At 45.3% G+C, this 25,981-nt stretch overlaps 1 protein-coding gene across 8 annotated transcripts in view; it reads right to left on the bottom strand.

The window, feature by feature from the left end:
- Positions 1 to 25,981, bottom strand: part of nrxn2b (neurexin 2b) — a 638,339-nt gene that overhangs the window by 328,358 nt on the left and 284,000 nt on the right. For 7 of the 8 annotated variants that reach the window (XM_068587905.1, XM_068587904.1, XM_068587903.1 and 4 more), the window contains 4 exons: positions 22,214 to 22,237; positions 13,855 to 14,016; positions 3,559 to 3,997; positions 2,059 to 2,442 (listed from right to left, as the gene is read on the bottom strand). In XM_068587905.1, the coding sequence (XP_068444006.1) occupies positions 2,059 to 2,442; positions 3,559 to 3,997; positions 13,855 to 14,016; positions 22,214 to 22,237 (1,009 nt within the window). The remainder of the gene's footprint in view (positions 1 to 2,058; positions 2,443 to 3,558; positions 3,998 to 13,854; positions 14,017 to 22,213; positions 22,238 to 25,981) is intronic. The other variant, XM_068587901.1, reaches the window with a different exon arrangement.

A 25,981-nucleotide genomic window follows, 5' to 3' on the forward strand; every position in this document is an offset into this window, starting at 1 on the left:
TAGTAGTAGTATAAAAAAAGTTTGAATATATAGTTTGCATCCATTTATATTTATAGTATACTTTAAACAGCTAATATATTGTTCAATTTGAACAAAAAAAATTGCCTTGGCAATAAAAAAATATCGGTTCAGGCACCGTTATCGTTTTAAAAGTATCGGTTTAGCACCAAACGAGCCCGATCCCTACTAATCGGGCGTCTAGTTGAGAAAGTCGGATGGCAGCGTGTCCACTGCAGCCCTTTGTCTCACTTTGTGTTTTTGTAATCGCACCTTCATGTGAGCAGAATATGCCTTGCTTATGTAACGATGAATCTACCACCCGAAGCACCGCCGAGAAGGAAAAAGAAAGCCGTGCCCGCCGAATCTTCATAACGAATCCGCCGCCAGACGCTCCTCCAGCTTAGAGAAGACGTCAGGGACAAAAGTGCGGCTGCTTTCCGAGACGTTCTCGTTCACAGCGGGCGCAGCCCGTGGTTACTCTCTCTAGAATCAGCCATGCCATAAATAGACCGCTGTGGAGAGAGCGACAGTTCCCGGAGTGCTGCTCATATTTTTTTGCGGTGTGGGTCGATATGCGTCATCACGGGCTAACGTGAGTCACTGTCACGGGGCAAACGAAAGCTTTAGGTGTTAGAAAATGATGGCGGTGAAATGAGAATCTCTGCTATGCGTGGGCAAACTGGGAAAAGGCAGTGATATTGAAAAAGTGAACCACGTCGATTTGTGGTTATATGAATTATCACCAGCTCAAAACACCATAAATGATTTTAGGTGTATGTGATCCGGCCTTGTTTTTCTTCTTCTAGTCAATATCATATATTGTACTCTGGTAATCTTTGCTCTGTTGGCATGGAGGAATATGCAGCTGGTTATTAAAAACATCCCCGTGCCCCACACACCTGCAGTAACACATATATCCACAAGATGGCAAAAGAGCCTCACGGTAAGAACACCTGCCATGCACCCAGAGACCGAAATTATGAAATGAAATAAATATCGCCGTTGAAAATAAAGACATTTCATCCTCTACCTCCACTGTCCTGATTTGAATCCAATCTCTCCTCCCCTCATTACCCTCCTTGTCCCTCAAAAATTCCCGTCCTGTCATGGCTCACTCACCCACCGCGGACGTGCCGAGGCGCCCGCAGCTAATTGGAATGAATCAGACGTGTACGCGGTTGCTATTTGACTAGCTCGTCCTCCCCTCGCCGTGGCTTAGGCGCCACCTGGGTTGGCGTGACTGACACAGATGGCGGCGGTAGGCCCGGCTGCTCTGTCACACTGTTACCAGCCCCCCCCTCCCCCCTCTCCCTACCCTCGCTGTAGCCAGCCAGCAGGCACCCGAACGCCACCCAGGCTCGGGTGGCATTTGCTTTCAGACTCGTCTCCCTGTGGAGTTGTTACTCTCACTATACAGCAGCTGCTTGGCTGTGTGGAAAAAAAAGGCAGCATGTTGTTGAAATGCTCGTTCTACACTTTGTTTTCTCTGGATTCGGCTTCATTCGACGGGGTTTAACGCGTCGCATCGTGAATAATTCACCCAGCGTCGTTTCATGATTTGACCTGCTGATGGCTTGATTGTGACAAGTTATTTTTTTGCGTCGCTGTAAGAAAAGGTTGCTGTCTTACTTTGGATTAGTACACCAGCAGATCTATTTTGGATCTTCTAAAATTAATTCAAGTGTAAACCTTTTTAAATGCTGGGAAAGATTGGTCAACACTACCTCAGGAATTCTAATTGTAGTATATAACTTGTATAGTTTATGTAAGAGCCATTTTGCAGGTTTTTGCCTATGTTGACCTCCCACCACTGGGGGCGCAAGGCCGACTGCCGGCCCTCTATAAGTAGGAGAGGTATTGGAGTCAGGTGACAGTTTTTTTAAGTATATACACATGTCATTGACTAAAATAGATCAACCCCGTTGTCGCGCATATTTGAGTCCCTATATCACAATTGTGTACAACTGCACACTACATGCGTTCAAAGCTATTTACAACCTAAGATGGTCCACCAAAGTCTTGGTCCCTTCACCCATGAAGACACCTCCCCTTCCTTACCTATCTCACAGTTGGCTCCCAGGAATCCGGTGCCGATGCAGTCGCAGATGTACCGGTTCCAGCCCTCTTTGCACAGCCCCGCGTTGCCACAGGGGGCGCTGCTGCACCTCTTCTGCAGCTCGCGGGTGCAGAAGCTGCTGACGCCGAACGCGCTCTGGATCTCGGCCAGGCGCCGGACGTCGCGGCTCTTGCCGTCGATGAAGAGGTCGCGGACGCAGCCCACGTAGCCGTAGTTGAGCAGCGCCGTCCACACCTCCGGCGGCAGGATGAGGTCCGACTTGGACTCGGGCAGCCCGCCGAGGTACATGTCGCTGTCCAGGTCCAGGATCTCGCTGCCCTCTGGCGAGCTGAAGGGCATGCTGCGGCTGTTGACGGAGATCGATCCTAAGAAAAGGCAGAAAACACAGTTGTGATACAACTTTTGCAGAAGTGCGCGGCCTGGATAGGTGGGAGGAAGGTGAAGGGGCCGAGTGAGAAGTAGGCAAGTGTTTGAGTGTGGGAGGAGCAGTCGGCGGATAATTTAGGGACGTAAAGCACAGACAGAAGGACATCCAAGAGACAAGGAGGATAGATGACAGCAGTGTGTGTGTGTGTGTGTGTGTGTGTCTAATGTGTCTGTAATAGGCTAAATGGAGGAGAAGGAAAGCAGAATGCAGCAGGGAGTGGGTGAGACAAAAGGCCCTCTATCTTTCTGTGATTAACGACTCCGTCTTAATTTTCTATTAAAAGCCAATTACAGCAGGAGCAGCAGTGAGATCACATGCATGCTCGCACACACATACACACACACACACACACACACGTACACACTCATTCACACCCTTCCTCATTATAAGACGCCATTAGGGGAGATATAATGTCCTCGGTGCTTGCCCACCTACAGATCATTCATCAGACACCAGACACTGACGCATGCAGATGTCCCTCCGTTTGTGCCCACGTGCAGGCGGAGACATCCGAACACACGTCTGTCTTCAGGTAAATGAACTCACGTTAGCTAATACCACCACATCTATTATTAATCGTACGCCCGACCATTTCTTGGCTGTTGTTTTTAGGACGCGCGGATTAGCTTGTCAAAGCTAATTCGTCTCCTTTTCGGTGGCAAATCTGTGACACCGCATGAGTCGCCCTAATCCAATGAACCTGCTGCTGCCTAAATAAGATGCACAATACTAGCAACACAGTTATAAACTGACGACATGTTTCGTCCAAGTGCATTGATCTGTTGTTTTGTAGCGTATCGTGGAGTTAGCAACAGAATACGCTGGTGTGCAAATGAGAAAAAGACACTGCATATATTTGATGATAAAACAAAAGTACAGTGTTCTACAATTAAAATAGCACTTTTATGTTGACGCTGAAGTATTAACGCTGTTGAAACAAGCCGCTAAAGCCAGCTGATCTTTATAATGATCCGCCATGCTGCTACTTCTGAATGTTATCGCAACACAAGTGTCAACATGCACAGATCAGCTGGCAGTTTCAAGCCGGCCTCACCTTTCCTCCCTTCCCTCTGGAAATCCACATGGCACCATTCCCCGTCGTTGACCTTCTTGTTGCTGGCCTTCAGCTTTGTTTTCCCGGAGCCCATATCGATCAGCAGGTACAGATACCCCTCCAGCAGCTCCATGGCAAAGTAATCAGTCTTCAGCTCCCTCCCGGGCTTCTGCTCTTTGGGGCCCTGAGGACGGCCGTGGCTGAACAGCAGCAGCCCGCTGGGCTCGGTCGTGCGGAAGTCGAAGGAGATGGATCCCGTCTTCTTGGTGTTCCACTTGGGCAGAGAGATGTAGGACTCGGGGGTCTCGAAGGTGACGGGGTCCAGGGCCGCCACGTCCTCGCAGCGGAACACCAGGTCGCCGTTCAGGGTGATCTTGGGGTCGCGCTCGATGGCCAGCCGAGACAGCTCCAGCTTGAAGTCGTTGTTCTTGTACACCACCTGGAGGGCGGAGAGCAGAGTGAGGGGTTATGATGCCGTGTGAAATAGCGGCGGTGGCGTGTGATCGGGGAGGGAAACACGCGATCGAGCACCGAGTACGGATTTTAAAACGGGACTTTCCTGTCGCCTAAAAACGCAGCTGCGGCAGAGGAGAACATAATGTTGAGATCCTGCAGATGCATCCTAATTGCCCAAATTAATTTCAAGTGTCAGTTATAGTGGCTGCTGGGAAACCGTGTCAGCCCGGGGGAAATGATGAATCAGGACGTGGAGGAGAAGCGTGACTCCCTGTTGAACAGCAGTGGGGAACCGACGCTGGTACAAAGTGCTACCGACGCTGTTGTTCTATCTCAGTGGTTCTCAAACTCTGGGGCGCGACCCTCTAGTGGGGCGCGGAGGTATTACAGGTGGGGGAATTTCTTTTTTTATTTTATTTTTTTTAAGAATCCTTTATTAATCCCACAGTGGGGGAATTATTCTCTGCATGTCACCATCCTTAGTAATGAAGGAGCTTTGTGCTGCTGTGAAGCTCTGGGGCTTCAGTGCCTTGCTCAAGGACACTTCAACATGAAACTACGGAGCGGAAACAGGGATCCAATCGGCTTCCTTGGTAATCTTTTTGGCCAAATGAGTTATTTTTTGCACATGTATAACTTTATTCACATTGTTTTAACAAAGTGATTGCACATGTTTTTAGTTTTTGTCAGATGGAGCAATCTGGTTTACTTGGAAGGGATTTTCTTTGATCTATTAATTAAAAAGGCACGGATGGAGGAGTCTTAAAAAGTTGGACCATTTTGTTCCAATGTTGTCGGGGCGGTGGGGCCCGAACATTTTGCTTCCTCCAAAGTGGTGACAGAAAAAGTTTGAGAACCACTGTTCTACCCCAACAAGACGTTCATTTGTTCAAATGTAGTCACACTTTACATTTTTCCAACCACGTTGGGCCACTGAGTTAGTGCGTCATCGCGACCATATAAACTCTTGGTCACGTGTACAAAAAGCTGAGAAATGTCACTATAACGGTGAAATAAATTGAAAAAAAACAACTGAAAAGGCTGGAGGGGAAACTCACGCGGGGAAGTGAACGCTGCTCACGGCCTTAATGTAAATGTCTCCCGACAGCCTTTGATGAAATACTGCTCTATTGTTTCTGCTCAAAGTGTGTGCCTGTGCCTCGCTCTATGCATTCATAATGGATTAAGTGCTAAAGGCAAAGTAAATTATCCTTGTCTTTGTTTCAGTTCTCCTTTTATTTGCTGAACACTCTGTAGACGTTCTGAGAGGCCGTCCTCAAGGTAACAGTGTGAAGCAGCCGAGGTCTTAACATTTCTTTGTGTGTGTGTGTGTTTGTGTGCGTGCATGTGTGCATTTTCTCCTGATTTTAGTGCTCTTCACGCTTCCTCACACACCCACACACATACTTGCTGACAGGTAATAGGAATGTAGAGAAATGTTGTTTTCCCCCCTATCTTTGTTTTCTGGCGCTGCTGCAGCGACGAGGTGGAGGAGTCTCGGCCTCCATCTGCAGCAGAAGTTTCCTGTCGTCATGTCACAGAGCAAAGACACGGAAAACATACCTGCTCGTTGTGCGTTTACATGAAGCTTCCGTGTACTTTCCAACGCTTTCATCTGTTAACTACACTCTTTTCAAATCAAGGTCTTTTATGGGTTTTCTACCCTCCAGGTAGCCATTGATTTATATTCCTTCAACCCTTATATGGTGTTCATTTTTTTGTTACTCAGCAGGTGTTGTGGGTCTGTAGGACCCGCTGTATTTTGGGTTTTTTTAATTCAACACAATCAAACAATTTTATGTTAAAATACTCAACAGATGTTTTCTTCATGAGCCAAGGCCAATAAGTCTGAGTTTTATAAAAAATAAATCGAATGAAAAATGACAACGGGTCCCACAGACCCGAACACCAATACAAGTAGACTTTGACAACATATTCGAGATAACCGTGAACAAGATTCCCACATGTCTTTTAGTCAGCGTTAAATATTAAGGTTTAAGTTAAGCACCATTTAAACATCAGAATGCTGCTTATTTTCTCCGCCGGCTAGTTTTCCAGACCGAGGTGTGTTTCACGACGGCTTCCAGGCCATCGCTGTCCAGACGGGAGGTTAGCCGGTTGTGGGTCGCATGCAGAATGCAGCAGTGGTTGTTCCAGACACACCTGGCAGGGATCTGCACTCTTACTCGTGCATTAAGTCACATTGGCCTCCGTTTTGACCCGCTTCTGTATTCGCACCGCCGAAAAAGCTCGCCTTGTGCAATGCAGTCCACCGATTTGGTTTTGTCTTTCACGGCATCTCTTTTTAAAAGCCCTCCTATTTTTTTCAGATGCATGCATGCTCTCTGTCTCTCTCTCTTCCCCTCTCTCTCTCTCTCTCTCTCTCTCTCTCTCTCTCTCTCTCTCTCTCTCTCTCTCTCTCTCTCTCTCTCTCTCTCTCTCTCTCTCTCTCTCTCTCTCTCTCTCTCTCTCGTCTTCCCTGTCAAAACACCACACCTACGCACCGGCACAGGATGAACCGCAGGAACGCAGAGCTGCCGGGTTATTCCTGAATTTAAGCCTCCTTCCTTCGGTGATCCCTTTCTTTGGCCGCGCTGCCACATGCACTGTACACCTCATAATGTCGTCATTAGCGGAGATTAGTCCTGGTAATTAGCCGCGATCACGCTGAAACTGGCAGCTAATAAAGCAGGTGCTTTAAAAAAAAAATGAAAAAGAGGTGAACGAGAGAAAAGGCGGTGGGCTTATTTTCATCTTAACTATTTTGAGGTATTTATTTTTGTTAATCCATGCTAATCTGTTTCTACAGAAAGAAAAAATGCAGCCTGGTTTGCTGCTTTATACAACGGATCATGCAGCATCTGGGGAGAAGACGATGCAGGAAATAAAGCTGGCAACATGCTGCACCAGATGACTCTCAGGCCAGTTAGTATCTGCAATATGGCTCAATACCAGCCCATGTGGAAGCTAATGCTAGGAGGCTAAAATTCACGTTTTCTTTTTTTCTTTGTGCAGACTCAAAGACAGTGAATGTGTATAACCTGTTAACGTAATGGCATTCACATCAAACATGAATATTATGTATCTACTTTAGCCTACAAACAGTGGGACTGATGAAGTGCACACACACACACACACACACACACACACACGCACACGCACACGCACACACACACACACACACACACTTTGGTCCGGATCAATTATTCTGTTGAATCAATGTTCAAATAAACATGAAATTCGGTCAAGAGGAAGATTCCAAATGAAATGTCGACTGAAATTGGTCCAATTCTTCCCTTTTTTCAACACTTAACCCTCATTTCCATTACATTTGCTGTGGTGTTCCTTCTGCCTGGAAGATGTCAGCTGTGACCTCTCCTCAGCACCACCCGGCACTTGTATAAAATAAACATAAATATACTCATTTACTCATTTACTTATGCTCCGGTCGTGAGCCGATGAGCCTTCTATTTTGAAAACTTCCCGAGCTTTCCTCCTGCGTTACCCCACGTTACTTGGTACGAGCCTCAAAGGTCAAGTGCGAACAAAAGACAGCGAAATATAGAAGACACATTGCTGATGAGGGACTCAGGCCTGCCGTGATTACATGAACTCTGCTGCATCTGACATCCCCCCAAAAAAGTCTTTCAACAAACTAATCAACATCAGACAAAGCATGCCGCTGACATCTGCTCTCTGAGTCATGAATGTGCTCCGACCAGTCGATAAGGCCGAGATGGGACATCACGGGACACAATGACAGATTTGCGTGCCGGCGTTGCAACATGTCATAGACGTCAAGACTCCTGATGTCGGAGGGATTTTCTGCAATCCGGCATGTCACAAATCAAAAGCCGGGCGTGAAGGAAAGGCGGCCAGAATTAGCTCGCCGCGACGTGGGCTTTGATTGGCTATTGATGGGACGCGATCTGCTGCCGGAGCAGAATTAGTCATATTCGGCAATCGCGTCTGTTATCGCAGAGCGAGATCAGATCATCAGAGAGTTGCAAATCTGTTCACACAAGCAGCTTTGTTTTAGACTTGATCCAAGCGGCATCAGTGCCAGGGTGCAGCTCGTTGTTTAGCAGCTTTAATGCAACCAGGGTGAGACGGGAACATTTGCTCTGCCCTCTTTGCAATGAAACACTCAGGTTCACGCCCGTTGAAAACTGTGGAACTAATTATGTCTCCAGACCTCCTTTTCACTGTGTTTGAGTCATCGTAGGAACCCCAAATTAATACTTGTGTTTATTGTATGTATTTGTTTAGCAAAGTCTTGGGGAAAAAAATCTATATGTACAAAAAACACTTTTAAAAGATATTTTGATCGTAAGCATTCAGCATGATATGAGCCAGAGTTCCCAAAAAGGCCTCATGGAGCGGTGAATAAGACACCTTTTTGGAAAGATTAGGACCTAAAGAATCAGAATCTGCAACAGCAAACCTTGGCTTGTTAGGAAGGACTTTCCGTCAAAAAAACAATGGAAAAATTGCGCATTTTAATCCAAAAGATTGTCTGAATGGGGCATGCTGGGACTTAAAATGGCAGCGGGGGGATTTTCGCGCACGATTTCCAAAAGGTTAAGACACATTCACGGAAAAAAGACCATTCCCATATTCTAATGAGCCTGAATGTGATGTAGTCAGGCAAGCAAAATCTGAAGGGCGTGTTGTTGCGCAACAGCCCACCAAACGACCCGGTTGTGTGTCTAGATACACAAATATGTGCACAAGCGCTGAAGAGTTGAGTTTTTCACGATCGGTCCCCTTCAAGTCTTTCCGTGTGTTTGTCTCAAGCTAAAGAATACAAATGTAAAAAAAAGGAGAGGAGTAGCCAGGGGCAACAACAAACAAACAAACACACAAAGAAGACGAGGGAGAGGTGTTTGGTAGTAAAGGAGGAAGGAAGGATGGATGGATGAAGACGGCAGTGAATGACAATTGAGAGGGAGACGAGTGTAACGGAGGGATGGAGCATCAAAGCGCGGGAGGCGTGAAGGGCTGCGCTCTGAACGGTGTATCAAACAAGCTGCGCTTTAGTGGAACAAAAGACCCAGATGATCCGGGCTCAGCCAGGGGGGCCGATTCTGTACGAACGCATGCACCGAATCAGCATCTCGACCCGTACGCCTTTATTTCATACCGTCAAGTCCTTCAGGGTTTCTGACTTTGTCCAGACGTTTGCAATACGTGCTGCTCAGTATCGGAGGGGGGGGTCGAGGAGCTCATCTGACGTCGCGGAGAAGTCCGCCGGCTTTGTCCATTAGTTTAAAAGATCACAGTCAAAGAGCTTAAAAAAAGAAAAAGAACTTCTTTTGATATGATGATCGCTTCCTTCTCTGGAGTCACTGGCTGGGCTCGCGGCGCCGCCGGGTGTGTTTGAGTTGGATTAACTACGGCGATCTGGAATCATAATGCGCGGCCCTGGACACGGACGGCGACCGGGCCAAAGCCTTCCTCCGGGGGAGACGCCATTGATTTGTTTTCGGCCATTGAGAAACTCGGCAATCTAAGCACCTGCAGGTCAGCAGAACACAGAGAATCATCTTCCTCCCGATGTGCTTGTGAATGTCCAACGAGCGCACACGCCACTTTGTTTGAGCCCCTTTTTGTGAAGGTTGCAATTACACAAATATGTTAAATATGTATTGACTTTATTGACATTTGCTGTCAGTTACCCGGCCAGCATGCCCACGTGGGGCCCATAAGGTTTACATTTGGGCTGCAGATAAGGGCCCCAAGTGGGTTTGTCCTCAGTTTCCACGGTGGCTCCAGATGATAAATAGTAGGGCGATGGGGTTTTGGTGGTGATTGGAGTCTTGGACATGTCAAAGATTAGCAACACAATTGATTTCAGTGCATTAGAAATGCTGCCATCCCAGAATGCATTGGTTTTATATACTGCCAGATTAAAAAAATGTGGTTTTCATGGAAGTCAAAGAGGCATTTTTGGCCACAAAGGTGTCCAGAGGGAATATTTGATACTAACACAATCAAATCAATGTTGTTGCTAATCTTTGACATTTCTAAGACTCTAATCACCACCAAAACTCCATCACCCTACAATTTATGATATGAAAAAATAATCCAACTTGAAACCCATATGGGCAAACACAGGCGAGGCCACCGTGGAAACTGCGGACAACCCCACTGGGGGCCCTTTTCTGCAGCCCACATTTAAACCTCATGGGCCCCACATGGACAGGAGACACACTTCCAGCGTGCCTATACGTTGCACTGATTGCCGTTGCCTTAGCAATCAGGAAGCAACCAGAAAAGGGCAACAGGAATTAGCTCCAAAGTCTCAAATGAATGTGTACGTGTGGTATGGTGGGGTGTAAGTGCGGGGCTGCGGATGACTCCGGAAGATAATATCACACCACAAAAGATGAGACGAGGTGGAAGCTGCAGAAAGCATCCGTACGAAGTCGGGAGGAGGAGCGGGGGGAGAAAGAGAGGGCGAGGAGGAGGGCCAGAGCATTCATCCTGTGCACGAAATCAGTTTGAAAAAAAAAAAAAAAAATCAATTTTAATTTGGCCGTCAGCATGGCAAAGCCGGCGTGCCAACACCGCTGCCGTGGACGTAATTACACAAAAGTGCCCCCGAGAAAGGGAGGATTAGAGGTGGAGAGAAGTGATGAGAGAGGTGGGGAGATGGGGGGGAGGTGGGTGGGTGGGTGGGTTGGGGGGGGGGTGAGACTGAGATAGAGAGGCAGGAGTGTGAAATGGGCGATAGCAAGGTCACTGTCTGGGAGGAAGAGGGAGAGGCAGTGCAGAGACAGATGGTGACACGTTGAAGAAGAGGAGGAATCTGAGAGCCGTCTGATTTCACACTCCGCCACTCGGACTCGGAGCCTGGAAACACACACACACACGTGCGTGGTGTATGATCATAGCATGTGGGTGACTTTGAACACACACATATGCACCTGCACACACACACGCACACACAGCAAATATAAACTTCACAGGGCTTCAGTGCCTCTTTCGGTGCCTTTTTACTCTTCTTCTTCTGCCGCGCTCCTTCCTTTTGGATTTTCGGCTGCCCGGAGGGAAGCGGCCAAGCGTATCAAAGGCGTTTGACCACGGTGGCGGCATGAAAGCCTCGCCCCGGACCATAACACCACTGATAATCCGAGCTGTGCCACTGAACTAGCGCAGGATGAAACACACCGCTGTCTACCCCCCACCTCGACCCATCACTTTCCTCTGTATTTTCAGCTCTACTGTACTACTCTATACTCTACTGGCACTCTCAGTTCCCCGTGTTGAGGGGTTTCTGTATTTTTTTGGACTTTTTAGTTTGTGTTTTCTCTGTGACGATAGATTCTGGCTCAATTGAGCTGACATAGTCATGAGAGCTTGACCCAAGATGAGCAAGTTCAGCCCAAAAGGGACATGCTAGGAAAAACAACCAGTGTGTCAAATGATAGATGTTTCTGCACTGAACACATCTTCAAATGAGAAGGTCTGGTATTGAGTCTTAGGTGTGTTACTTTAACCTTTTGGAAACCGTTTGTAAAAATCCTCCCGCGCCCATTTTAAGTCCCAGCATGCCCCATTCAGACAATCATTTGGCATAAAATACATAATCTTTCCATGTTTAAACCAAAACAACACAGTTTTTTGACTGAAACTTCTTCCTAACATGCCAAGTCTTTGTTTTATTGTGATTTTTGTTGCAGATTTCGATTCTTTAGGTCCTAATCTTTCCAAAAAGGTGTCTTATTGACCGCTCCAGGAGGCATTTTTAGGGGGAAAAAAGCTCATATCATGCTGGATGTTCATAGTTATGATCAAAATATCTTTTAAAAGTCTTTTTTTTTCCAGATATGAATTTTATTCCCAAGACTTTGCTGAAAAAATACATACAATAAACACAAATTAATGTGGGGTTCCTACGACAACTTAAAACACAAGGAAATGGAGGTCTGAAGCCAAAATTGGTTCCACAGTTTTCAACGAGTTGAGAGAACAAGTTACATAACAATTTAAGAGCTGGTGTCACAAAAAACTAGTAAAGCTTACGACAAGTTGGCCAGTCATCTCCTACTCATTTCATCTACTCGTGCTTATCTTTTTTTTGGGAGATCACCCAATCCAACAGAGTCTTAAACGCTCTGCTTTCCAACCATCTGCTCCGTCTCTTCCTTTTCCAGTATTTGGCCTCACATTGCAGATTCCCTTCCACCTCTATTTGTAGCCGTTAACTCTCACCATAGTCTGTTTTTTCCCCCCTGTACTGGGTGTGTACGTTGGCTGTAAATCTAGCCCTGTTCTCGATGAGATGGGATAGTTAAACGCCTTGGGAGGTTTAAGACCCTCTAGGGATCCTTCTGATAGCAACCCAAATAATGAAAATGTAATTCTACAGGCATAATTAAGTTAGAGATAGGGCGATTACTGTGCGATCCATTAAAAGTGATGGCAAAAGTAATTACTTATTCAATCAGCGTGGTTTTATGAGGAAATGCGATGGCACCATGTTGCGTCGCCACTATACAAGTCATTACATTTACAAGGGCATAATACTTTAAGCTGTGATTGGTCCTCTTGACAGCTTGTTAAGCTGTGAATTTAAGCCCTGCTGAAAATATTACATTTTGTATGTCAAACTTGAAGATATAAAGTGTTTTATAAGGCAACTGTCCTCTACATATCCATCTATCACAACTACGCATCACAGCTATGATATAAATCTAAAACGTTGTGTTTGTGATTCACTAGCACTGCAGAGTGTGTGTGTGTGTGTGTGTGTGTGTGTGTGTGTGTGTGTGTGTGTGTGTGTGTGTGTGTGTGTGTGTGTGTGTGTGTATGTGTGTGTGTTTGCTCTGCAGTGTGGGTTCCAAACACTTGAAAGAGATTTGGGATATTGTCAGTCTGACACCTCCTCCTCTCACATATGGGAGTCACTGTATATCTGTAAATCACGTGTTAGAGTCAAAACTAACTTTAGCACAGTGGAACATGTGTTCTCAATGCAACTTTGTGACTGTATGGTTTAAAAAAATAAACATTGTACCAAAAGTACACTATCAGAGAGCTAGAAGAGATGTGTTGAACTCAGCACATGCTGCCGGCTGGTGGGGTCAAGGTTTCCACAGTAAGTAACTCACAGATGGATAAAGTACAAAGAACAGAGTATGAACACTTGGAATGGGCCGACCGAGCACAGGCCCAGGGGCCCAAAGTGTCAGAGCCCACCTCGGCCTTCATCTCCAAAATGTCACTCAAAGAGAGACATGCCAACCAGGAAGAGACTCAAAATTAGCACAAAAGAAAAGATTAAAAACGCGACACAGAAAGCCGAGAGAGAGTACACAAAAGTGATGAAAAATAGATGCAGAGAACTAAAGAGACTCTCGACGACTATGAAAAGGGGAAAAGGCAACCACACAGAGACACACAGTTACTACAAAGAGACACAAGGCGACTACAAAGAAACGCAAAATGACTGCAAAGAGGAACAGAGTGGCCTCAAAACGGAACAAAACTACAGAGAGACACAAACAAATCAAATCCAGGGGCAAACCAAGCAAAGACATAAAATAACTAGAAAAAGACCAAAGCAATTTTGTGACACAATCGACTACAAAGAGATGCAACATGACCACAAAGAGGTACAAAAGCACAGCGCGATGTGCACTGCCTACAAATAGATACAAAACAGCAAAAACAGGCGAAAGAAATATTAAATATGGTCGTGGGAGATTGTGTTTGTCTGAGCCCAGGGGCCCATAACACACCCACGTGTGCATCTGGTTGCATGTTTGATCAGCGACATACAGTATATATATTTATATATATTCACAAACTGCGCAATCACACATAGACACTCACATCTTTCAGGCAGCCCATGAAGTTGTTGCTGACTGGTGACCCCGGCAGGTCGGCCGTGTTGGGGCTCCCTCCGATGTAGAAGAAGTCGTCAGAACCCAACATGGTGTAATCCTCCTGGGTGTAACCCGTGGTGGTCAATATGCCATCCACCGAGATGGTCACCTGGCATAGGCGTGGCCCAAAAAGAGACAGGCGGAGAGAAAGAGACAGAGATAGGTAGAAACAGAGGATTTTTTTTTCCCCAGAGTGGAGAGGAATTAGAAGAAAATGAGGAAAAAAACAAGGAAGAAAGTGGATTAAACACCGACAATATGTGGGGTTGTCGTCTAAATGGAGTCGTTTGGTTGGTTGCGTTTGGTGTCACTCAGACTGGGGGCTTTCACTCCAGAGTGCAGTTGCTAAGAGAAAACCAATGGAAGTGCTGTGCTGTGCTCACTGTGTAATCACCGACTCCTGATTTAATTGAGTAATGGTTAAAGTAACTGCATCTTAATCTGGATTAAGTACACTTTAAAGACCGACGCCATGGCCCCGCTGATGCCCCTCCTCTCTAGCTCTTCCACTGACATGGACTGTGGCTATTTGGACTGTGTACCATGCGTATACTACTCATACAAATAGTTTGAACGTTGCTCGTTCTGGTCACATGACATCTATTGCATCTGGGATCCTCCTCTGTTGCTCTCCTGAAGGTTTCTTAACTTTTCTTCCCGTTAAAGGGGTTTTACTATCTTTATTTGGGGAGTTTTTCCTGATCCGGTGTGAGGTCCTGTGTACAGATTGTAAAGCCCTCCGAGGCAAATCTTGTATTTGTGATTTTGGGCTGTACAAAATAAACTGAATTGTAATTGAATGTCAAAATCAATACAGTAACCAGTGTGGCATCATGATCTTTGCTAAACCAGTCCTCACTTGAGGTCCTAGCAGCAAAAATAAATCCATTTTCTTTATTTAAGTGCCTCAAAATATCATCTTTTGTGTGAGTTTTCACATTCGGTGCCGCACGTTAGATCTTTTTAAGGTCAAATAGTATTTGGTTGTCTGTCAAATTAAATTCCCAAGAGTTTTTTTTTAAAAAACTGGAACATGACCTACTTGATTACCATGTTTTATCTAAATTACAACAGCATGTGTGGGGACTATACTCTTGCACCGATGCAACACAAGACCTGACAAGATGAGGCGAAGCAGCAGCTGGAAATGTAACAGTCGACCTCGTCAGATCAAAGAACACCTGAAGAGCGGCGAGAAGGAAACGTGAGATATGCTCGTGTGAAATTAGGATGCAACTCACTTTCCTCCACTCCGTTCTTCCAGAAGTTGTCTTTTTACATTACACTCATTACAAAGCGGCAATTTGCAGTGCTTGATGAAAATGCTAATAAGTATAATTTGGCTAATTGTGTTATATCACGGCAGTATTTGCTACCAGAGACACTGCTATGCCTCGGCGCAAACATCTTGCCGAATAATGCCGTTTGATTCGGGAGGGATTTTTGCAGTTAGTGACCAATTTATTGTCTAATTATCCTAATAGAGCTGGCCTGGGCGAAAATGAAGTGCTCATGTCTCTGATTTAACATCTGCTATTCTGCATAAATGTTCAGAGCTTAAATACCGGACTGCAGGGAGCCGTGTACACAACCATCTGTTTTTCATCCCCTTTGCACACGCTACCTTCATTTCACTCAACGCCTCATTCATATTTGGGACATTTACAATCAGATTTATCATTTAGCGATACGCAATTCATGCCGAGTGGATCCTTCTCGACTTTAATGTAGTTTTGATGAGTGTCATTTTCTCTAACAGTAAACTGTGAGCACAGACACATTATCTTAAGACAATGCACACAACCAATAGATTTAAATCTGCAACAAACAGAAAGGCAAAAACAAACAAAAACTGGATATAAAGTGCGATAAACACTCTGAAGCACAGCTGAAAGAAACCTTAGCAACTGCACTCAACAGACCAGTCAGCCCAGTTGAGTTCTCCCCTTCACTTTTTCACTTTTTTGTTTTGGTGTGTACTTCCCTTCTTAACAGGGCAACTCATTTTTATGTCTGCTGTTACTACTTGGAGATAAAGAGCGGTGGCATTGGCGAGGTGTATCTGGCATGAAGAGTCTGCGGTTGACAGTGCCGACAGTGCGTTGGGGGGGGGGCGTCATTGAAGGTCTCGGATGCGGCGGCTTTCAGCGGGGCGGGGGGGTAAGGGGCAACGGCAGTTATCCTATCGTGACGAGAGGGGGTGGAACGGGGGAAGGGAAAATTAAGACGCTCCTCTGGACTTTGAGCTCTTCTCGAAATAAGGAGGTGGGATGGAGAGTGAAAGGGGAGGTGTAACCTATAAAATGGCTGAAATTGAAATGTTGACTTAAGTCCTGAATGGCCAGGTGAGGATCTTTGGATGTGGACGAAAATACTTTGTGGAGGGTTATTGATGGTACACCTTGGGCCCAATGGACGAGCCCATTGGGCGAGCCCATCGAGCTGCCAGACACCTATGAAGTCCCCAGATAAAACGGGAGAAAATAGAGCCTGGCAATATATCGGTCCTGTCTTTCTTTCTCTTGCCATCTCCATCATCCCAGCTTCCACTTACATTGTTCATCAAAGCATTTCAAAAAGAAAACCCCTGTGGCAATCGAAGGGAATTCATTCATTCATTCATAGTGTCTGTGATCAGAGGTTGCTCAAAAGCAGCAGCGTGAAAAACCCAGGATGCAAAAATAGTCGAAAATGAACAAGAGCTAAACAAATATCCAAGTGTTTGGCTATTTGTTTCTGAGCTGACTTTGTAAATATTCACGAGAGCGAGCGAGTCTTTGCTTTCACCAGACTTTAACCTGCACACTCAAACCAGTCAGTGACATTACCAGCACTTGCATCAGCGGCCAGAGGAGGGAAACGGGTGATGATATCACAGGTTACTGCAGGAAATACCCCGACGCTCCCGGCCCGGAGGACCTACATTTCGGTGATAGGGGGGAGGAGGGGATCCGTTCCTATCTCAAAACCGTTGCTGCAAATTACAGACATAATAGTAAGGTTCCACCAGAGATACTGGCTGTTTGTCTCCATCGTCTTCGGCGTGGGGGAAAAACAGCTTAAAAAAATGTGTAATTGTGGATATTTTACTTGTCAACGAGACGCTGCCTGCAGGCACGGCAGTGCAACACGTTGGATCCAGGTCAGTAACAGAAACAGCGGCTGTGCCTGCCGTACCTCGACTGTGATTGCGTTCACAGTAATTGCAGTGACAGAACCAAAGCACTAATTAACGTGAAATGGCGGCGTACCCCATTATTTACTGCATGGAAACAACCGTGATTAATTTGGCCGTGAAAAAATTAAAAAGGTGTCTTTTACGGACCTGAGCGCGAGCATCGCTATGGCCTGAAAATAATCTGTGTGATTGTGTGATCACAGTTTCCTTATTGAAACACGGCCTGGTGCGATAGGATGAATACAAAAACATCATTAATTCACACATTCGCAGCGTCCGTTGCTGCTATTTTATCCAGTGAGAAGTTGAATCTACCGGATTAATTGAAACTGTCAAAAACTGAAGTCTAAAAATCCAGCCTGGATCCACCTTTCCTAGCTAGCTAAAACAACAGAGCTACGCTAACAACAGGACGCAGTAAGCCCACTCGCTGCTTCTATTGGATCCCCTGGTTCTCACCCAGCTGCTCTTCAAACATCCTTTAGCCCAGTACACACAGAGACCAAACAGAGCTGGCTGATCCGTGCTGAACTGTGTTCCCCGCATATAATAGAAAACACAGACTGGAGCTGTTTACAGCTGAATGTTCTCTGTTAAGCATTGACTGAGCTCTGAATCCAGATCATGGGGAGCGTTGCATCTTGCCCACTCGCATGCCAGCGTGGTCCTGTGGTGGGGGAACGGCCTCTGTTATGATTTCAACCCCCCTCGCCCTCCCTCCCCATCTATGCAATCAATCTCCTTTGTCCGTGTTCGACGACCTACAGAATACCAAAGCTTTTTGTGATGGCGCTTCACAATGGTGGACGAGAGCGCTTCTCCTCACGGAGTCCCGCCGTGTGATCAGCCGAGCGCGTTTCTGCCTCATCGACCGTTCCTGGCGCCGGGACCGCAGGCAACTAAACGCTCCGACAAGTAGATCCCCCTCCTTTCACGGAGTTAATGAAGGTGAACATGATTCCAACAGTGGCCTCCGCTGAGGCAATACCGCCACACATGAAACGACGGGACGAACCATTGAGTAAGAGCACGTTTTATTGTCGCCACCTCACATTGGAAATAACGTGTGCTGAGAGACGTCTCCGCCTCATGTCTTACAGCCGATCGTCAGCATACCGCTGCTCATCCACCATCTTTATTCACCTTCAGGAGGCTGCTAGCTTACATGCTAGCTTACATGCTAAGTAAATACAATGAGACACAAGGAATCAACCTGACCCATTAGAATAAATGAATTACTTTGAATTAATAATGTATTAAACTATGGCTATAAAACAATACAAACATAATAGTATTTACTCATTATTAAACTATAATATTGTGTTATATTCACACTGTATTGATGCACTCCAGAGTTTTATATAATATAAGACATTTTAAAAATGAACAAATGATTTATAAAGCTAAAAAAAAACCATTCCTAAACATTAACATTATGGACTAGATATTTGTAACACATTGTTAATGGTTAATATGTTATTGAAGTTAAAACCAAACATTAATAAATAGTGGATTAACATGATAAGAATATCATTGTTATGTCTCTTTAAGAAAACAAGTTATAATATCACTAATGATTAATTAACTTAAGTTGAATTTACAATCCATGTACCATTTATTCATGAGATGTGTTACTGTTAAAACTAGGAGTGTAGACACTACTTCCTGTGTGTGAAAGACAAAGGCAGAATAGCATATGCTATGCTATTAGAAGCTACGCTTTGCCAGGCCTTCAACACGTAACACTAAAAGCATCTGTGTGACTTTCTCACTCTCACATTTTCTATCCAATAACACAGATCGTGTTCCACCTTCAATTTGTTGAAGCATCCCGTCTCTACTTTCTCTGCCATGGCCCAGGTACGGGCACCTGTCAGTAAGTTCATGTATTCAACAGCATCCTCGGAGCAGAGCGGAGGCGGCGGCGAGCTACCTTGGAGAACGCATCACTTACCCTCGCCGGCACTACGTTTGATCTTTTTTTTTTTTGCAGGGAGAAAGAATGTGTCACATTTTGTACAACATCGGTTGCATAGTACAGTTGAAGGCTCACATAAGAGACGCGTCATCGTAGCTCACACCCGTTTGCTCGGGTCAAAGCCAGAGCCGCGGGAAGGAGGGATGTTCAAGAGAGGAAGGGAAAGAAGTCATTCCCATCCGGCGGCGGACTTCTGTAGGTGTCAGGCAGCTTGTCGACGTGCGTTAGCCGGGAGTGATTTATTATTTCAACACTGACTATGTGGTTTCTAACTGAGCTCCACGTCGAGGTTAGTAAATGAGGGAGGGTTGGGGCGAGTGCCGTTTGGCGACATCTTGTCAACGGGATGGGGGAGAGAGAAAGGGGGAGGAGTTTGTTTTTGCTGTTTGCCGAAAGAGTTAAAAGGGTTGGAGGGTGAACAAAATCGGTTAGTATTTTTGTAAGTAAGGGAAAGTCAGACACAAAAATGGTTGTTAGTACAGTTACAACAAAGGTTTGATTCAAACAGTAGATTAGTAACACTGTTTTAGTCAATTTAGTGATAAGTTAGGTGAGGAGTCTTGAAAAGTCCTCTGAAATTTGATTGCTCAAACCAGGTCCCAAATATGGACTGAATGTGTTATTTCATGTGCGAGGGTTTGTTTTTGGTTAAGAGGAAACAAAAAATGAGTCCAAGGGTGACACACAAGCCATGCACTTAAAATGGAAAGGATGACAGGAAGAATGAGGAGTGGATGGGAGGCGGAGGGGAGGGAGGGGAGAGGGGGGTTTCCATTAGACACGACACAAACAGACCAACTATTAGATGAATACAAAATGAATGGAGAAAAAAAAAAAAACGTCTGGCAAGATGCAGCAAAATGGTAAAGTAGTAGGATGGTGAATGTAATTGCGGGGCACCACGAAAACCAGACAGATGGGGAGAAAGGAGGAGAGCTTCCGATGTTAAAGTTGAGACAAGAATGTAACGGAAAGACCCATCGAGACACCGACACACGCGCTGGGCTAGAGCAGCGTTTACACCCTGGGGAGGGGTGGAGGATGCCCATGAGAAGACGTTTTCTAGCCGTTAGAGACATGCAGACAGGGTGCGGGGACACGACCACTGGACGCCGTCAGTTTGGAGGAGGAGGAGGGACGGGATGGGATGGATGTCACCAATCACAGATGGAATCAAACGGAAATGAGAAGGGAGGAGGGGGGGGTTAAAGAAGAGGGAAAAGCGAGAGGGACGAGAGGACGTCACTGTCTTGGTGAATAGAATAATTAGTCTCCTGGTGGTGGGACATGTCTCATCATCGCTACCCATGACCTCTGGAGCTTAAAAAATAAGAGAAATCTGTCCTCAGACATGATTGCGATGCTCTTGAACTTTCGCCACAGATGCAAGCTCAGAATAGCTTCATCGCTTTTGTCCAATGTGAGACTGAGTGAGTCACTGGTTACAGCGGCTTACCACACACAAACACACACACACACACACACACACTCTACAGTCTTGTTTAGGATTGGGCAGATTCTCTCCGCGCATCAATCCTCTATTCACCCAGAAAATGAAAGTCCGTCTTCCCTCTTTTACTTTTGTTTTCCCTTTTGTTTGGGGTTTCAGAATGATAAGGCGTGAGGTCGTTATTCATTTTAGTAAGTTAATTTTTGAAGTTAAACTTATAGGAGTTAAAAAAAAAAAGAAGAAAAAAAAGTGAAAATCAATAAAACAGCAAGAGGGTGTGGCTAACATGTTTAATGGCCGTATTGATTAAATTCGGACATTTGATATATGTATGTATATATGTTAGCCATGATATATACATATACATATATTCTCAATCTGTATATAAAAAAACAAACAAATAAATAAATAAAATAAGATTGGGAAGGGGTGTTCAAGTGTCTTCATGCAAGGGGGTGGGGCCAGTAAAGTATAGGAAATATAAGTTAGTGTTAGTGTTAATGAGGGGTTGATCGCACACCGTTCAGATTTTTCCCAGGCAGCTTTTTTTTATGGTCTGTATCAATGGGCAGACCGCTGCATTCAATGATTAAAAAGTCCAGCGAAAGCAAGTAACGCTCATCACGGCTCCTACAACCAGACCGAGGTCTGAGTCAGAGAGTCTTCAATGTCCTCCGGTCTGCAGCTTCATAAAAAGCGCAATTGTCATTTTATTTTTCAATCATGAGCTTTTCATCGGTACTCCCGGTCTGATTTGCTGCACCCCGAGATCAGGGGACTAATGCCACATTAAAGCACTTTATTAAGCGTGCACATGTGCGAGCGAGAGCTGGTCTGGTCTGGGAACGGCCCCCATCTTCATCATAAATCAGCTGAAGGCCACTAATGGGATCAAACCCTCATTTGAGGCCTACTTTACAAGTGAGGGCTTCGGCCATTAAATCAAGAGTTGTAAATACTCTTCATGACTCCATAAAGCACAGGATGGCAAGCCGAGATAACGGGTCACTGCCTGACAGGCGGAGCAGGTCCAACGTGGCAAAATGGCCTCATCATGGAAATCCCTCATGTTTTTTTTTGATGAAATTAATGAACAAACTGTTTTTTTTTTGTTTCGTTTTACTTGCTCTCACTGGTCTCGCTCTGGTAAACCACTCGCAAGCTTGAGAAATCTGCGGTGTACGTTCACTTCTTATGGTTCTTCTAAGGAAAAGGAATCAGGAGGAAACGGGGATTAACGAAAAAAAAAAAAGAAAAGAAAAGTACCTAATCAAACTTTACTCAATTGAGAAAATATCTTGCATCATGATTCTTTATTTCTTCATACGGATAGTGTTTGAAGCCAAAAATAAAAATAAAAAAGGGGCAGAAAATTAAAAAAAAAGCAACAAATAAAATCTTAAAATCAATTTTTTTTTTGTCATTTCTATATCTTTTTTCGGGCAGACCTCTTTGGATGAACACGATAATTCTTTTCAGGAAGGGGGTGGGGACTGGATGGCAATAAAAAAGCAAGTACATATATATAGAGAGAGGGCTAAAAGAAAAACAGAGAGGTGGTTTTTCAGCTACCTTGGAATTGATGGCGGATTGTACTTTCAGTAAAGCAAACAGAATAGAAAGAGGTAACGGAAAACCCAGGGCAAACCAAAGTATAAGACAATTAGAATGATATCTACCATATAATGCAGTTTGTTTACCATAGCGTGTCCAATGCCTGCGTGCTTCAGGAGAAAACAGGGGGAGGAGAAAGAAAAAATAAATAATGACAAACCTTAAACTCAAGAAAACACACCTCAACCCCAAAAAAGTGGCAAAGAAAAAAAAAACTGCCTTTTGCAAATCCAGCTTCTCCCTTCAATAACAAAAAATAATCTAAGGTTATTAAAAAATATAGATATAATGTCCCTATTGTTCATATAGTAAAACATCCAAATCAAGAAATAAAGAAAGCAATTGTATAATTATTTTGTTTTAAAAGGGTCATCTACAAAATAAAAGAAAAGGAATAAAAGGATAACAATACATTTGTTAGTATGTAAGTCGCAGGTTAAGTAGAGAAAACAACAGATGGTTCACATTCCGTGAATGACACAGTGTTAGTCGTTGAAATCATAAAAAAAGGTAAGGGGGGAAAAAGATTCACCAATGAAAAGAATCAAATTGGAAGAATTCTGAAGCTTGTTGTTAGTAAAAGAGACAAGAGTTAGCAAATCAACTTCCACAGAGGGGATTTGGCTCGTTGTGATGGGGATGTTGGTTTGGAGTGGGGAAGGAGGGGGTGAGGGAAAAGTACACCACGTGTTCACTCGGACAGTTTAATCTGGTCAGTGGGCTCGGCTGGTGGTGGGACGCAGTCCATTTCAAAATGGCGTCCTTTAGTACTGGGCGAGGCCAATCGTGTCTTGATGACTTGAAAAGGTGCACATCTCTAAGCATAATGTCCCCGAGTGGTCATTAAGGGGGCTAATGAGATATATGCAGGGGGAAAGAAAAAAAAATCCAAAATTAAATCATTGCATTGTAAAAATGGACATTTGCGGCAAACATTCAATTTTCAGTGGTGTGAAATCATCGGGAGCATTGAGGGGAAACAGAATAGATTTAGCACATTGGTCAGCATGAGAAAGAGAGGATAGAGAAGAGCAGAGAGAAAGACAGAGGGATGTCACTGAGGGTACCTGCAGCATCCTGAGAGAGAGAGAAATGGTCAATTAGTCGCTCGTGTCGTTTACACAATGAAATTGCAATGCCCATGTCTCTGGGGAGAGAAAAGCTAGGACATGTCAGAAAATGAGGATCCATGTGACACATCTCCAGCCTGTCACCTGTGCATCATATGTGGTGGGATGGAAAAGTGGGCAGTGAACGGGGCCAAACATCCAACAAGCGCCGCACACCAGCTCTTGTTTTGGATGTTTTCGTGGTCAATTCATGAGCTTTTAATTAGGAAATCTACAAAGTGTGAATCACAGCCGATGAAGAGCTTCACTGTTAAATCCGCCAATTGGTTGATTTGTTCGGTGACGATGGTTTCACTTAATAATACCCAGATGGGGGCTTCTCATGTCCGGTTCACTCAAACTATCATCACGGTCTGTCCACGCTACTGAGTGGTGGAAGGAAGTCAGTCTTCCCTTGTACACCAGCAGTGAGAGGGTGAAGGATCTATCAGTGAGATGCGCCTCGAGTTTCCCCTCAGGACGGAGGGGACATCTAGAGGACATCTTGTATCTCGATCTGATCTGAAGCGTCAGCTCCTGTGAGCGACGGTTTCTGTGGGCTGAATTCGTGCTGAATCTATGCAGACCGTGTATGTTCTGGAGATGGGGCGCTACACAATTGAAATCTCAACGTGTGATTGTGGTTGTTAAATCAGAAATAATTGCATGTTCAAGTTCTAATGATGATGCAACACAGCTCTCAGTCAGGCAGTTGGGATGCACACTTACAGAGCGAACGTCACCACAATGTTTCCACAAGTCTGAGCCTGGAGGTGGCCAGTAGGTACAGGACAGTGGGTGTTGGTATGTGGGCTGGATTACTACCGTAAAAGTCGGGTTACAAGCCGCTCCTACCGTCGGTGAGTGTCCGCGCTGTAGCAAGCTAGCGCTGGTGCTAGCTCCCCGCTGAAGCTGCTGCTATTTCCAGAGTCGGGTGTCGAGCCGAGGCAGGTCCCGCTACCTTTGGTGTTTGTCGGGGAGCTAGCAGGGAACTAGCAGCAGCGCTAGCCGGCTACAGCGGGTAGCTTGCGGGAACTACTAGGTAGTAGCGGCTTGTAACCCGACTTTTACGGTATGTGTTTGTGGCCATCTGTGTGGGAGACTAAGTGGCAGCCATCACCCTCCCCTTCCCACCTGATGGAGCTAACTATCCAATCGGACGGCTCACGCACGCCCACTATGATCCGGGGTCACGGTAAAGGTGCCGTGACCAGTCACCCACTCGGTCTAATGACTCCTCTTAATCCGTTAATTAGATGAAGTGAAGGGGATCCGAACGCGGACTTGAATTCGTGAAGCCGCCCCACGCAGGTCTGCCGTGTCTCGGAGTTTACAAAAACAACAGCTGACACATCAAAGAGCGGCCGTGATGGAGAGGAAGCTCCAGCGACTGGGATCCTGGTTTATTAAGTGAGACAAATGTGCTCTTACAAAAGGAGACAACGATTGTGGGCTTTTCTGCCCCCATTGAAAGACGCTCTGCGATTCAGCAGGGGCAGCGATGCGACACTATTAAGAGCAACGTTTTTGAATTCTGCATGTCTCAGATCCCTCACAGGCGTTTGATGTCTGGATTTTTTTTTTGTTTGAACTTATCGCTCTCTCCGTTCTTTACCAGGAGCAGCCCTGGGATGGTTGTGAAAAATTCATCCTTTGGAAAAAAAAAATCACTGATGATCTTTGAAATTACACGATAAAGTGAAGTCAGCATGTGCGAAGCCGGTTGGTGGAAATGAAAGGGAGAGATTATATTTGGAGATCTGTATGCGTGGCATCTGCATAATCTCCGAGTAAGACGTGTATCCATGTAGGACGGGCAGTGTCTGTTATTCTCCTGAGCTGGGCTCTGTAACGTCTCATGTTTTTGTGTCACTAATGAGGACAACAGCTTTCAGTATTAAACGCTGAGACGGAAGCCGCCGAACAGGCTGCGACATATTCCTTCAATGCGATTTCTCACCTTTAATCAAAGACCACTGAAAACTGCATTCTTCTGCCACTGACACTCAGATTGTTAACATTACAGAAGGAACCCTACAGAGAAAAATAAATACCTGAAACAGCAGTCCTCGCTTCAGATCTCACTCACATTCAGCATGAGACAGACTTGATGAGACACAATAGCAAGCATCCAGTGAAAGGTCAGCGGAAAATATGTAATTCATCCGTCATCTGTTAAACTAAAACTCACATTGAAGGTGAGGAGTTGCAGCGTTCTCCCTCAACACTGGACCCATTTCAACAAATGTTTGTCCTTTAACAGTCTCCCTTTACGTCTACAAGGTCAAGGCATGCAGGCAAATGAAGACCGAACGAAGGAGATGTACAGCCAGACGAGAAAGACGTGAAACAAACTGAGCCACCGCAAGGTGCGGTAAAGATCTCGAGACGTCGCCGTGACACACTGGAATACTGCTGAACTGGTGCTCCGTTGTCAAGATCAATTGTTCAGAAAATGCAACGTTTTAAAACAGAAATGACACACAGAATGGACTGATCGCTGCAACGACACACACAGTGTGCTGACGACAACTCAGAGTAGCAAACGATGAAACTGGCTCAGGATTCTGACGCAAGGGGACGAGGAGGAATATCTCAAAAATAGACCAAATCCTAATTTGACTGTCTGTCGGTACATTTCCTTTTCCCATGCACCGGGCTTGTTTCAACTTCGCCTCCACCCAGCATGCCTGGGGGCCCCCCATCCCACTGCTGTGACAGCACATCGGTAATTGACCCGTGTGG

The sequence above is a fragment of the Clinocottus analis genome, unplaced genomic scaffold (genome assembly GCF_023055335.1).
Source record: "Clinocottus analis isolate CAN_PGR_092001 unplaced genomic scaffold, fCliAna1.0.p SCAF_21, whole genome shotgun sequence".
NCBI classification, from domain to species: Eukaryota; Metazoa; Chordata; class Actinopteri; order Perciformes; family Cottidae; genus Clinocottus; species Clinocottus analis.